The sequence below is a fragment of the Triturus cristatus genome, chromosome 11 (genome assembly GCF_964204655.1).
Source record: "Triturus cristatus chromosome 11, aTriCri1.1, whole genome shotgun sequence".
NCBI lineage: Eukaryota > Metazoa > Chordata > Amphibia > Caudata > Salamandridae > Triturus > Triturus cristatus.
This window is the reverse complement of record NC_140594.1, coordinates 101,996,017-102,011,373: the sequence shown is the minus strand read 5'-3', so window position 1 is coordinate 102,011,373 and position 15,357 is coordinate 101,996,017. Positions and strand designations below refer to the sequence as shown.

The window sequence follows — 15,357 nt, the reverse complement described above, 5'->3', positions numbered from 1 at the left end:
CAAAAAGATCAACATCTGAACCAACTAGGCCTCTGAGATTCAAACTTGCAAATCGGAGGTTACACACAGATTTTCATCAGTTACCTTACGTTATGTTATGTCAATTTGTAGAGCGCGACTAATCACCAGTGAACCTATCCAGTTGCCGAGTAGGGCAGGCCTGAGGGGGGAGGAGGAGATAAGGCCTCTTTCATCTATGCTATGGGAATTAGTAGACTGTGTGTCAGTGGATATTCTCAAGCACCAGCCACTAAAGTCCAGTAATACATAGTTGCTGACAGCAGCGAATGACTCCTGGATACTACCATCCTTCCCTTTTAAGGGTGTGTGGCCTGCTCTTCAGAGTCTCTTTCCCACCTGTTCTCCTGGCACTTACCTGGTCCGATTCCGAAGCTGAGGATATAGGCAAAGATACAGGCAATGCTCAGGTAAGGCATCCAACTAACACGCTCCTGAGGACCCAAGACAGAGACAGGGAGAGAGGGAGAAAGAGAGAGTCAAAGAGTGTTCCAATTTTAGCAGTTTTTTGTTGTCATAAAACACATTACACTGAATGCAAAAGTGCGTTTCCATCCATGCACAGACCGCTGAAATTATCACTACTTACATGTTATTGATAATTTAGTAGGTCTTAATCTGCCCATAACTCTTCTTCCATGAGTACTGATGGGTATGGCCTATCACTTTTTTAACAATATCTAGAGACAAAATAAATTTTGAAATGCCTTCTGGAGCGCACAGTCACAGCCAGCTAGTTACCAATACCAGTTGAAACCTACAAGCTGCTCATAGTTAATCCTTCAAGAGGAAGTATATCACTAAGACGGGGTATAGCTATTCATTAGCCACTCAATTTATGTTGGCCCGCCCCTCAGGTTCAATTTTAAAGATTGGTTCTTTTGAAAAGTAGGTTCTGAAGCTCCAATGCATTTTGGTCTTACATGTAATGACACAAATAAGGAAGGGCATTGGACTACAGCGCCTAATCACCCACAGAGCCTAACCGCTTAGACCTAGACCAGTCAGTCACCTATTGCCCTGAGAACTCTTCTACCTCAACACACCTTTATAATTGAGTCCAGCAAACCTGCCATTCCTAGCACATGCCTCTTTGGCACACTGCAGCCTGGGAGACTTCAGATCATTTGCAAAATGTCTAGCATCAGGCATACAGGTAGAGAGAGTTTAATGTACAACCATCGACTAGCCTGTTAAGAAAGAGCTGTAACACTTCTCCAAATGCCCAGGGCTAGTCAGGCTATACAGTGGGGTCTCCGAAAAAAGCAGAACCAGAAGTAAGAAACCGGGATGGTCCTGGGTTACCGCAGTAACACAAACAGCCCAGTCACGGATGGCATGATTCACTGGAGGGGATGCGGGGGTCGCACGGGGAGGGGGTCGCGCTGGGGAGGATTAATAAAAAAAATTAAACAAACTTACCTTCATCGGTCCTGTCCCGCGTCGCGCCGTCTTCCCCCCTTAAGCCAATCACAATGCTGCAATGGCAGCGTTGTGATTGTCTGGGACGCCGCCACACAGGCATCTTTGGGGAGGCCGTTTTCTCCATGCAGGCTGCGTGCAGCCTACATGGAGAAAGGGTAGAGTGCACATGACTGGTTTGGTCGGCCCTGGGGTCGACCAAACAGTCAGCACCCACAACATTGGGCTAGCCACTCCTACCCTCCCCTGCAGAAGGACCGCCCACCCACCTTCCCCCAACCACCTGTTCTTCTGCTTTCTTGCACAGCGAGAAAGCAGTGGGGCGATGCTCCTACGCCCACATGGAGTAGCGCCCCTAAAATAGCCCCTGAAATAGCCCAGACAACTGCCTGGAGTTTAAAGGCAGCACTATAACTTGTGAATTTCATGCCTTATTAGTTTTATTGGCTCATCCACCATTCTCATATCCCGCGACGCTCCCACCTCAACTCCCGTTCAACGTTAGTTTTTTTCAGTGAACTGTGTTTTTTTGGTGTTAGTTTTTCCTTCGCTTTTGTGTGTTGGCATATTATGTTGGTTGTGTGATAGGTTTCGGTAATAATGGTGGAGGTAGCAGTTATGTTGGTGGTAATAGTGGTAATGGTATAGATAACGGGCCCTTTTGTGTAATATCTCCTAACAGAGGCGCAACTAGAGCCAAATTTCAGGGGGGGCAACTAAAAATGTCGAGGGGGGGGGGGCTAATTCTTCCAGAAATAGGCAGAGTGAAGATGAAGGGATGAAAAAACAACAAAACCTCGTTAACACGTAAATGGTCTTTTAAAGATCTGTGAAGTACTCGGGTGCGGTTGCGATAAGCTCAAAAACTGTCTGTGTGTGTGCCCGGGAAGCTGCCTCAGCCCAGGATGACACACACAAGGGGGGGGGGGGGGTTACTGAAGCCCTTAGAGCCCTATGGGTGTTACACGCCTGTCTCCTAATCACATTATCTCTTTTTTGCTAAGTTAATTTAGGAGCTTTATTGCTTTGTTTTGGTTTGTTTTTGACTTTAATGTTGTGTTGGTGTTGCTCAAAGAAGTCATATTTGTCTCGGATAAAGCCTACTGCTTTGTGCCACTGCTATCAGGGGCTAACCCCAGGTTTGTTAATTGAACTGATGTTTACCTAACAAGGCACTTGTTTGTTAACTTTGTCCTTTTATCCGTTATTTTACCACACTCGCACAGTAGGTGTTCAACATTTCACAAAAATCCTGAGGAATAAGCTAGAGTCCAAGTTAGTACTCGCATACTTGCTATGATTTGCGGAAGTGCCTTATCACTTCAACCAATCAGATTTCGCACACAACACATAGAAAATGTGTGGGCCAGTGTCATCTCTTGTAAGAAGACATGCTTGGGTTGTTGGGTGTGCTAGGTTTTAGGTCTCTGTGAAGACTGCTGGGACTGAAAGCTTGATCATGGTGGTGGTGGTGGATCTCTTATTACTGGTGGAGGTAATGATGGCGGGCCCCCTTTGTGCAAGGTTGGGCTGCGTATCTCTAAAATGACCACTTAACCCCAGCGGCATGATACTACTGGCAAAGGAAGAAAGACATTTAAGTAAAAATACCACTTACAGTAACAAAGTTACAAGAAAGGCTTGAAATACCTGTTGAGACAACGCAACCATGAATACAATGGCCCAGACAGACATGAGTCCATATCCCCCAAATACGAGAATCCTGCGGCCCAGGCGCTCAATGAACAAAGTCTAAAATAAAAGAGCGTACAAATAGTTAGAGATTAAATAAAATGCCATGTTTCACACTCTACTTTAATAGCACTGGGGTTCAGCATCTACCTATGAAAAATAAACAGCTGAGTCATGATGAGAACCAGCATTCCAGAGGTTACCCTGAGCCTGTAACTGGCACCTCAGGGGGAGGGGCACCATCAATGATGGGTTTAAGGGTGTGGCTACCACCCTTCATGCAGGGATACTCTTTGCGCCCACAATTCCAAGCATACGCTCTCATGTATACATGCACCATTTGGAATGGGTGCATTTTTGGACATGGTTACGTGTACACAGCTATGTTTGTATTTGTGTAAATATCTGGAGAGTTATAATAATACATAAATATATTATAATAATTATTGATCTTTAATATTGTGCCATTATTTATTTAGTCATTGGTACTCATGAATGATGGAGTCACTTTGGCAGGAATCAAACATCTGATCTTTTGCTTGAGATTATTTTTGAGGAGAGCCACATTGTATGTATGAACACGTCAGCATGTTGTTGGAGATACTCACACAAGTGATGGAGGTGATGAATTCGCAGCTCCCGGTGCCGATCACGGCATACTGGATCTTTTCATAGGGGATTCCGGCCTCTTGGAAGACAAATGATGCATAAAAATACATCTACAAAAGAAACCCAGGTAACTTTAAATATGAGGGTAAAGGCTGGGTGAAGTCAATCAGAAGGCGAGGGTAAGACATACATGTAATGAGGATAAAACTAAGCAAAGAAGGCCTGATTCTGTTTATATAGCAGCAAGCTGTGGAGAGAAGACTATGAGTAGAGGGAACATTGACCAGGCTGGGTGCAAGAGGAGAAATCTAGGGATCTGTAAATTATTTCATATATGATCTCAGCAAAACTAGGAGTAAGCTGACATTCAGTTAATCAATCTCTACAAAAGGAAACCTTCTTTAAACAAGTTATTAAACTGTAAGGAGAGCTGGCAATCCATCAGACAGGATGAAGGCAAACACAATGAGAGACCAAAGAGAAGTTCTGGCAACCAAGCATGTGTAAGGGTGATGTTGAGACTAGAGAGTGTGTAGTGTAGAAGTGGTGCATATACAGACTTAATAGGATGAAGTTCGAGGTCTGATTAAGGCAGACATTTGGCAATCAGTGTAAGCAAGTGAGAGTACTGGAGAGAAGACAGAGTATGAAAGGTAAAGGTCTGCTGATCAGACTAAGGAAGAGATCTGCAAATTACAGTGTGCAAGCAGGAACGTATGGTAAATGCGTTAAGAGGAGATCCAGTGATCAGACTATGTAAAGAGGAGATCTGGTAGCATTTAAGAGAACAGCAAGAGGAGATCAGGTGATCACAACACGCTCGCATTAGAGATATTCTAATATCAGTGGGTGAGATAGAGATCTGGTAATCAGACTATATCTGTGTTCTTCCAATTGTATTTCAGCCTGTACTGTCTTCATGTTATATATATATATATATATATATATATATATATATTGTTAGACCTGACATCCTTAGGGTGGTCCTCCCCTAAACTCTTTGCCTGCTGGCCTTCTACTTTTTCTGACTGTTTTTGTTGACCATAGGACTCTGAGCACTTTACCACTGGTAACCAGTGCTAATGTGCACATGCTTCTCCCCTAAAACATGGTTTGATTGATGTATCCACAATTGGCCCATTTAATTTTCTTGTACGTCCCTAGTACAGTGTACTACACATGCCCAGGGTCTGTAAATTAAATGCGACCAGTGGGTATGCAACAGTGAACGTGCCACCCACATAAGCAGCACTTTAAACATGTCTCAGTCCTGCCACTGCAGAGCCTGTGTGGGCAGTTTACACTGCCATTTCAACTTGGCATTTAAAACCCCTTGCCAAGCCTCAACTTCCCCTTTTATTACATATATGTCACCTCTAAGGTAGGCCCAGATACCCCATAGGGCAGGGTGCTGTATAATCAAAGGGTAGGACATGTACTTTTAAGTTGTGCATGTCCTTGTAGTGAAAAACTCCCAAACTCGTTTTTCACTACTGTAAGGCCTACCACTCTCATCGGTTAACATTGGGTATTCTTTATTACATTTAATACGCTGTAATACCTAATTGAGAGAAGGTAGAGTTGTGATGTTTGGTACCTCTGGAATGGTAATGATAAATCCTCTTTAAAGGTAAAGCTGGATTTGAAGTTACCATTCTGAAAATGCCACTTTTAGAAGTTGGACATTTTTCTTATCTTAGCCATTTGGTGTCCACTGCCTGTCTCTGATCACTGGCTGGACTGGGTGACAGTTCATTTTGTGTATTCTGTCTAGACAGTCCCACACAAAGGAAGGCTGGGTGTGACTGCATGCATCCTCCTGGGAGGAAGGGAGGGAGGAGCTGGGCCCAGCTTACAATTACACCTGAATAGGCTGGGCCCTGCCCACATACAAATGGCTTTATACCACCCTGTAGTGAGTCTAAAGAAAGGACTGGAAGAAATTACCTCTGTGCACTTCAAAGACCCTTCTGTGAAGTCCCTCCCACTTCAAAAGCACAACTGGGTATAAGTACTGGACCTCTGGCCCTACCAACTCAGTCCACTTGTAGACCTAAAACCACTGTACTGATGGCTACTACACTGCTGGACTATTGCTCTGTAAGTCCGCTGCTTTGCTGTGCTCTCTGATGCCTGCTGCTTCCTCTAACTAGGCCCACATCAACTGACTCAGAGTGGCTTTAAGGGCTAGCTGACTAGCCTCCTGTTCTTCCAAGACTAAGGGGCATCAAAGTATTTAACGCTGCTCCTGTGCCTGGTTAATTGGAAGAGAACCCAGGTGTTTGCTCCAGTAGAACCGATGCATTTTCTGCTACAACGAGCAGAACCAACGCATTGCCTCTGTTGCTGGAACAGAACCGGAGCATCGCTCACAGAACTAGCGCATCGCCATCAGAACTGCTGCATTGGAACCACTGCATCACCGCCACTGTTGAAGGACAATCCGCACATCCCCTTGTTTGCATGGAGAACCCGGGCGCATCAGCTTTGGAACCAACACATCTCAAAATGGAGCTCTGTCTTTAAAACCAACGCATAGCCATCCATGCTTAAGGAAAATCAACACATCTTGTGTTATGACTATATAAGGGTACTTTGCTCAGCGGTGTAGGAGAGTAGGATCTGCTTCTTATAGTTACCCTCACTTTTTGCTGTTGTATCATTGTTTTCGACTTAGACTGACTGGGATCCTGCTATTCAGGACCCCAGTCTAGCTGCTTTCTCCTCTAAATTGATTGCATGTACTTTAGGTACACTACAAATTGGATTCTGGGGTACCCTTATCAGTCCCTAGTATATGGTACACTATGTACCCAGGGCATAGGTACCCCCAGAGGCCTCCCAGGGGCTGCAGCATGTATTATGTCACCCCTGTGAGACCATTCAAACTGACACCACAGGTCTGCTACTGCAGCCTGTGTACGGTGGTGCATGCACCCCTTACTTAGATATAGGTTCACTATATCTATTCTAAATCACTGCACATATAAACCTATCAGTCACCCCTATGGCAGGCCCTATCAATCCGGAAGGCAGGGTTCTGGGTTGTATGTGAGAGGGTGCCCCTGCATAAGCAGAGCCCCTCTGCAGCCTTCTGAACCTATTTTCCGGGGTTGTTTGTGATGCAGCCAACCATATATATTTAGGTGCCTTATAACCTCGCGGTAAATGCTAACTTTAAAACGGCTGCTTAGAAACATGTTGTGTTTGATGTCAAACACCTTGGAATCATACCTCTCTGCCAGTAACTGGCGGGGAGGTATGATTCCACTCTTCTAGAGGGACATATGTGAAACACCGGTACACCGGGTACCAGCTTTCTGGACCTGGGCATCACAAAATGGATGCTGCAAGCCACAGACATGAGTCTGCCATCCTGATGCTGAGCGGAGCTCATACAGGGGAAGGCTTGACAATAGGTTTCCTGTCACAGGGAGGTGTGACCACCTCCCAGACAGGATTTAGTGTATTGGGGATGGATGGGTGCACTCTGAGAGTGTTTGAATGTCTGCCCTGGGGGCACATTTGGTGTCCCTGTGCATAGTCCAGTTCAAACCGGTTGCATGAGCCATTTGCTCCTGCTCTGGCACAAAACTGGGCAAAGGACATGGGTGTAGCCACCCCTCTGTCCTGATCCTCCCATAGGTGGGTCCCAAGAGTTTGTCCAACCCCTTCCTTGGGAATAAGGTAGGAACCCTGACTACAGGACTTTAGATTTTACCAGGACTAAACTCTGCAAGCAGAAACCAAGTACTTAGATGATTTACACTTCGCTGGACGACTGAAGTATCTCCCTTGGAGTAAAGGAGTTACTCACCTGCAGCAGCAGGCACCTTAACGCATCTGACCGGTTTGCATCTACCGAGCTCCTGAGGACTCCGAAGATTTCTGCAACACAGGAGGTGGGTTCCCGAGCATCCCTGAGGTTGCTCTGACCTCTCAGCAACTCTGAGACCAGTATCCCTTGTGGGGACCGTGCAAACCGAACCCCTGTGCACCTTGTACTTTTGCAGCGACATATGCTTTTTGGCGATCAGTGAGGCTGTGCTTTGGGCTACATGTAGTCCTGACTCCGAGCAGTATTTCCACCAAAGATTTCCGGCCTGCACTCCACGTGTGTTCCGTGGGCTGGTATTTCGTGATTCAGCTCCAGGTCCCCTCACGATACCTGGTCTGTTGGCCTGTGAGTCCCTGTGAAGGTAACTTTTACTTTCCTTGGGCTTCCCTGGTTGCTCCAGACGTGCCCTGACTCTCCATTGCTTGGAGAGTCCCTAGGACCGTGCTGGTCCTCACCGTAACCTGTTTCCTGTGCCCGTGTGGGTTGCAGATGCCAATTTTTTTTTTCTTTTTCTTTATTGAGCAGAGCATTAGGTACATAAGATAAATAATATACTTAAAATCATTATTATTAAAAAAAACATTTGAACAAAACAAGTACGATAGCTTCTAATTTCATGATAACACTTTAGAAAAAGTAAAGCTGTAACAGCAAATAACATCATTGTCCAAAAATAGCAATGTGCAAATTATCTAAAAAAAAGGTGCCGCAACCGGGAAAGTTGTGAGTGCTTCTAAAGTGCATTACCAATTAAAGTGCAAATGCCTTTTTATCACAAATAGCAGCAACTATCAAAGTCAATTTAAAAAAAAAAAAAATTATGGCTGTAGCAGCTGATAACATCATTGATCAATAATAACCATGAGCAAATCATCTAATAAGGTGCAACAGTAGAAAAAGGGCTAGTGCTTCTAAAGTGCAATACCAAAGAAGGTACTGGTGCCTTTTTATCACAAATAGCAGCTACAGCATCAATATATAAAACGAGTGTTAAAGTCCCTCTTTTGACTTTTCTAAATCATTAAAAAACTTCAATTTTTTTTCAAAATTCCTAGTGGCCCCCACCCGTCTAGCATAGGCTTCTTCGAAATTTCGAGTCCTTTTCATTTTATTGAACCATTTCAGATGAGAGGGGGCTTCACTAGATTTCCAATTCTGAAGAATTAAAGAACGAGCTACAGTACAAGAAATAAATAGAAAAACTTTCTCGGCCTCTGTTAACCTCATGCTATCCCTGCAAAGTCCAAACAAAGCAGCCTCGGCCTCGAGCGAAACACTCTTCCCGATTGCTAGCTCGATATCAGCAAAAATTGCCTCCCAAAAGGGCCTCAACCGTGGACATACAAAGAAGATGTGGCGCCATCCGCCTTCCCCATCTGCCTAACAGCGGAAGCACTTATTCTCAACTCCCGGAAATCTTTTTTTTAGGGCGGCCGGAGTTAAATAGGAAAGTCAGCGTGATAGGAAGGCCATCCTTTTAAAATTCGCAGCACGCAGGGATTTACTTCCTAGATGGCATAGAGCCTCCCAATCATTCAGGGAAAGAGTGCATCCTGTCTCACGAGCTATTTTAACCAAATGGCTCTCCATCACGGGAGCCTGACCCTTTTGATGTAACAACCGGTACCAGTTCCCTACACCACTCACTTTGGCCCCATAGAGAGCTACCACAAGTTGATTTGGGGCATCAAAAATGCCGCAAGTACTTTTTAAAAAGTGAGCAACTTGTAAATTTTCAAAAAAGGCAGGTTTCCGGTGGCTCGCCGCCCTTGCCATGACCTCTTGCCAGGAAATCGCCCTATTTTGAATTATAAAATGTCTTAGCTCGGATAGTCCACAGCTTTCACAATTATTAATATGTCTTGATCGAAACTGGAGGTCGAGACTGGAACATTTTCTTAATTTTAAATATTGGAGACCCGAAAATAAAAAAGGACTGAAGTCTAAAAACGTAATCCTTTAAAGTCTTGTATCTTGTTTTCTTAGGAAGTTTGGAAGTTTTTAAAAACACTCGAGTTTGCGAACCAATTTCTTGCGTCATTTTATCTATAAAGAAGCTATCTTTAGTACATTTAGATCCCAACAGACCAGACACTAAATCTAAAAAGGCTGCCTCGTAATAGGTTCTTAAATGAGGCAAAGCTAAACCCCCTTGTGCAATAGGTAATTGGACCACTGTCAATTTAACCATTGGTACTTTCTTTCCCCAAACAAACTCTCTAAATAAGGTTTCTATTTCTCTAAAAAAAGACAGATTTATCTTGATTGGGACATTACTGAAAAGAAATATAAGCAACGGAAATATGGACATTTTAATTAACGAGACTCTACCCACTATCGATAGGAGTAGAAGCCATTGTTCTAAATGTATCTTAATTTTCTCCTTCATTCTTAAATAATTCAATTTATATAGCTGTTGGTACTGGCTAGACACAAATATCCCAAGGAACTTGCTGGTCCTCACCGTAACCTGTTTCCTCTGCCCGCGTGAGTTGCAGTTGCCAAGGCTTGTTGGTGTTTGATCCGGACACTGACCACCCAGCACTCGACATCCTTCGTGGGACAGCTCACCTCCGGACTTTGGTCGTTGTCAACGTCTCCTGGTCCCCGTGGCTGCAGAGTCAAGCATCCAATCCTCTCACCTGAAGCACCCGACATCGGTGGGCATTCGTCTACTAAGCCCCTGGTCACCCTGAAGTTACCCAGACTCTGTACACTCTGCTTTCAGGTTCTTTTCACCTCGGATCCAGGCTTGGATTCCACCAGACACTTTTCATCTTCCCGGCAGAAGCACTTCTTTGCATCACGCCATTGAAAACGACGAGGGTTTCCGACACCACTTGACCCATATACACCCGGCTCCTCTGGGATAGGTAACACGGGTACATCGGTATTCCCAAGGGTGCCTGCCTTAGAACCTTCTATGTTCTGAAGGGTTTGCTTGAAGTCCTCTCTGAAGTGTCCTTAAACTGTAATTTTCCAACCGCGACTTTCCCATAGAGTTGTACAGAGCTTGTGTCTGTGTTCTCACACTGCACACGTCCTCCGTGGGTCCCCTGTGTCACTACTTAGGGTGGTTCCTTGGGGTCCCAGCGATTCTAAATGCTCTAGGCACTGGGTCTAGTGACGTCTTGGTTGTTATACCACTTTCTTAGTATATGGTTCGGTCTCCCCCTGGAGCCTGCTGTGTATTGTGCTATTTACTATTGTTCTATTGATTTAATATTGTGAGCTTTGTGCTCTAATCTCATAAAGAGGTTAGTAGAGAGTGTTTAGTAATAAATACATATATTTTATATATCTCGTGTGTGGTTCTCCTTTCATTTGGTCATTCAGGAGGTTCTGATCTGGTAAAACAAGCTGCTTTACATTCCTTTGAAACTTAGCCTGAAGGCTGCTCTCCACAGCTACCACTAGGAAAGCTTTCTATAAAGGTTGTCTTTAACCTGATCATCAATAAGGTTTGTTTGGACTGGTACAAGGTGCCCAATTTAATTAGAGGCCAACTTCTCACATTGGTGTGCAGCGGTTGGGGTTCAAGCTTGCTATTGTTTTACCAGATAAATCTCATTGAGTGATTAACTGTAAACAACTAAAGGCATTAGTTACATAGAAATCAAGACTAGAATAAGTAAGTTCTACTGAACTTGGAGTGGGCAGTCAAGGGTCTAGCGCACCCTTTCTCCAACTCAAGAGTTTAGTTCCCACTAGGTTAGGTAGGTGCCTACACCACATAACACTAGTATGTCTTCTACAGGAGAAGCCAGTGGCTCCTTGCCAACTAAGTATGACCATCTCTCATTTCAGGAATTGAGAAATATGTGTACATCTAGGAAGCTGAGGACAGGGAGAAGTGCAAGCACCCAACGGTTCATAGAGATGTTGCTCTTAGATGACCTCAGAAAGACCCCAGGGTCTGATGAAGTAGAAATAGTGGGTGGGACAGGAGGTGAGGACAGGCCAGGAAGTGAAAACTTCTTTGATATGGACTCTAATCCTGGCCAGGAGGATCAAAATGATTCCAACCTGGAAAATCCAGCTCTTCCCTTAGGTGGGGGAGAAGGCCCCAGTGGCCCTCTCTCAACTCCACCAGGGAGAGTACACGGTTTACCTATAAGATCAAGATCTCCTTCTGAGGAATCTAATCATTCAGGTACTTCTGTAGGGACCTCTGCTTCTCATAAAAGAGAATCCTCTTATGATAAGAAGTGCCAATTTCTTGAGTATGAAAGAGCTAAACTCAGGCTCAAGAAGGAACAATTGGCCTTAGACAGGGAATCCCTATACCTCCAGAGAGCTTCCAGAAGGTGGGGGCTAGAGCCCCCTGGTGGCAGCAACAGTGTCCCTTGAACTAGAGAGTATACTCATGATGATAGGAACCTGAACAAGATAGTCCCTCCCTACCAGAGTGGGGATGACATCCACAAATGGATATCTGCACTAGAGAGGGCCTGTAAAGTATAGAGAGTCCCTCAAGAGCAGTGGGCAGCTATCTTGTGGCTCTCCTTTGCTGACATTGGTAGAGATAAGCTCCTCACTGTAAGAGAAGAGGATGCTGATAATTACACAGTCTTGAAGAGTGCTCTCATTGATGGGTTTGGCTTAACCACTGAGCAATACAGGATTAAGTTCAAAGATACCCAGAAGGCACAGACTCAGGACTGGGTTGACTTTGTAGATTGTGCTACTAACGCTCTGGAAGGCCGGTTACTTGGCAGTAAAGTGTGTGATTTTAAAGGATTGTACAATTTAATTATGAGGGAGCAGATCCTTAATAATTGTCAAAATTAGTTGTTGCATCAGTACCTGGTGGACTCTGATCTGACCTCTCCCCAAGAATTGAGAAAGAAGGTAGACAAATGGGTCAGAACCAGGGTGAAGCAGAAAGCTCAGAACCAAGGTGGTGACTCTAAGAAGTAAGATTCTAAAACCTCAGATAAGGGTGGGGAGAAGGGTAAAGTCCAGAAGTCTTCTCAAGGGCCCCAAAAGTCTTCATCTGGAGGGGAGTCACAATCAAACAAGAATAAAGGCAAAAAGAAACCTTGGTGTCATATCTGCAAACAGAAGACCCATTGGACAAATGATTGTTCAAAATCCAAGGAATGGTTGTTCTCCATCGCTACGGCATCTGAGGGAGACTTGGGAGGGCGATGTTGGTCAGATGGAGGAGGAAGACTGGACGGAGGCCTTGACATCTCCGCGAGGAGCGGCCATCACGATGAGCATACGACTTATCCAGTTCAAGTACTTGCACCGGGTATATTATACCAGGGTTAGGCTCTGGAGAGCGGGTTTGGAGGCCTCCCCAGTGTGTCTCCGATGTGAACACGAGGACGGAACCCTGTTGCATACTGTCTGGCACTGCTCCGCATTAGCGCGATTCTGGAGCGGGGTGCTGGCCTGTCTCTCTGAAGTGCTGGGGTAGGACCTTCCCAACTCACCGAAGCTGGTCCTCCTGCATGTTATGGAAGGGATTGGCGGCAACATTTACAAGCGCCATCTCACGCTTCTGGGATTTACCCTGGCGAAAAGGGATATTGCTAGGGCGTGCAAGGCAACGGTGGCTCCCTCTGTCTTTGTCGGGAAAAATGGTCTGGACTTCTGTATGGGTCTAGAGACCCCAATCTTTGTGGCCAGGGGGTGCCCCCGAAAAGCGCTTTAAGATCTGGAAGCGCTGGGCAGACTATTGTGGCCTGGAGCTCGAGCCGGCACAGGGGGACCAGAGCCGGGATCCGGAATGACCTCCCCACTTTTCATTGTTATTATCCTTTCTTCTTTGATTATTTTTATTTTCTTTCCTGCAGATGTTCGACAGGACAGCTGCCTCGTAGGTGATGATATCTTACAATTGTACAATGAGTTATTGATATGATGTGTTGCTCTGGAATGGACAACAGTGCGCTGGCGGTGTTGGTGGGTTACAGCTTTAGGGTTCTGATTTTATTTGCATTGCTTTTCATCTTCTCTTGAAAATACATGGAAATGATCAAATTCAATTCATGTATATTGATGCGGCAGAAGCCTCTGGGTCACAGAGCTCTGCGTCTTATGTGATGTTTTGACAAATAAAATCTGTTTTAAAAAAAATATAAGGAATCTACTCCAGCCACCACTGCCCCTAAGTCAACTGTTCTCCCTAGTTCAGCTCAAAGTAGTGGTACACAGAATAAGGGCGTAGTAGGGTTATCCCTGGGATCTGAGATGGACTCTGGCCTAGTCAGAGTTCCAACTCAGGCTGTGTTGGTCTGTGATGGAGGCATGGATATTGCCTCCTTATTTGTCAGTCCCAGTAATCTGGGCAAATACAGACAGCAGCCTTTGATCAATGGTAAGGAGGCCATGGCATTGAGGGACACAGGTGCAAGTGTCACAATGGTGACAAAAGATCGTGTGGCCCCAGAACAAATCATACTTGGTGAGATGTACCAAGTGACCAATGCAAGCAATGTCAGGACAGACCATTCCTTGGCAGTTGTGAATTTCACCTGGGGAGGGGTAACTGGCCCTAAGAAGGTTGTGGTAAGTACAGACCTCCCTGTTGAATGCTTATTGGGCAATGATTTGGAAACTTCAGCTTGGGCTGAGGTGGAACTCAGGACACATGCAGAAATGCTGGGCATCCCCGCAGATGTGTTTGCCATGACTAGGTCACAGGCAAAAACGTCTTCCACTGAAAAGGCCCTGGATCCTGGAATAATGGACCAGGTGCCTTCCATGAGAAGGCGCAGTAGGGGTAAGGCAGTGTCTTCACCCCTGCCTCAGAGTACAGATCAGTCTCTTGAGGGAGATGATCTTAGTCCTGAAGAAGGAACTGTCTCAGAGGAACTTGAACCTGATCAGGTAGAGTTCTTGGGGACAGGGGCCCCTTCTAGGGCAGATCTGTGCTCAGACAGCAAGCTGCTGCTGAGGCTGCTGGGAGTGCCAGTGGGTCCCATAGGATCTACTGGGATGATGGGCTCCTATACTCAGAGGGTAGAGACCCCAAACCTGGTGCCACCAGGAGATTGGTTATACCTGTGAAGTTTAGGGGCTTCCTATTGACACAGGCACATGTCATCCCATTAGCAGGACACTTGGGCCAAAACAAGACCTGGGACATACTTGTTCCTCACTTTCATTGGCCACATATGTCAGAGGACACAAATGAGTTTTGTTGCTCCGTTATCACTTGCCAAGCCAGTGGTAAGGCAGACGGTACTACAAAGGCCCCCCCTGATACCATTACCTGTGGTGGGGGTTTCCTTTGAGAGGGTTGGGATTGACATTGTTGGTCCCATGGATCCTCAAACTGCATCTGGGCACAGTTTTATACTAATGGTGGTGGACCATGCCACTAGGTATCCAGAAGCAATTGCACTTAGGACTACCACAGCTCCTGTTGTAGCTTGAGCCCATCTGGGAATATTTTACAGAGATGGTTTTCTTAAGGAGGTAGTATCAGACAGAGATGCAAACTTTATGTCTGGTTACTTGACTGGTATGTGGAAGGAGTGTGGAGTAAATTACAAATGTACTACCCCTTATTACCCACAATGCAATGGTTAGTTGAAAGGTTCAACAAAACCCTCAAGGGCATGATTAAAGGACTCCCTGAAAAGTTCATGCATAGATGGGACATCCTTTTGCCCTGCCTTCTATTTGCCTACAGAGAGGTTACTTAGAAGGGGGTTGGTTACAGCCCATTTGAACTTCTGTTTGGACATCCAGTTAGGGGTCCTTTAGGTCTATTGAAGGAGGGATGGGAGTTACCTCTCAAACCCCCTAAACAGGATATTGTG

At 45.3% G+C, this 15,357-nt stretch overlaps 1 protein-coding gene across 5 annotated transcripts in view; it reads right to left on the bottom strand.

The window, feature by feature from the left end:
• Positions 1–15,357, bottom strand: part of SLC2A11 (solute carrier family 2 member 11) — a 422,108-nt gene that overhangs the window by 9,966 nt on the left and 396,785 nt on the right. For all 5 annotated transcript variants that reach the window (XM_085633805.1, XM_085633803.1, XM_085633802.1 and 2 more), the window contains 3 exons: positions 3,741–3,851; positions 3,091–3,192; positions 377–452 (listed from right to left, as the gene is read on the bottom strand). In XM_085633805.1, coding sequence (XP_085489931.1) covers positions 377–452; positions 3,091–3,192; positions 3,741–3,851 — 289 coding nt within the window. The remainder of the gene's footprint in view (positions 1–376; positions 453–3,090; positions 3,193–3,740; positions 3,852–15,357) is intronic.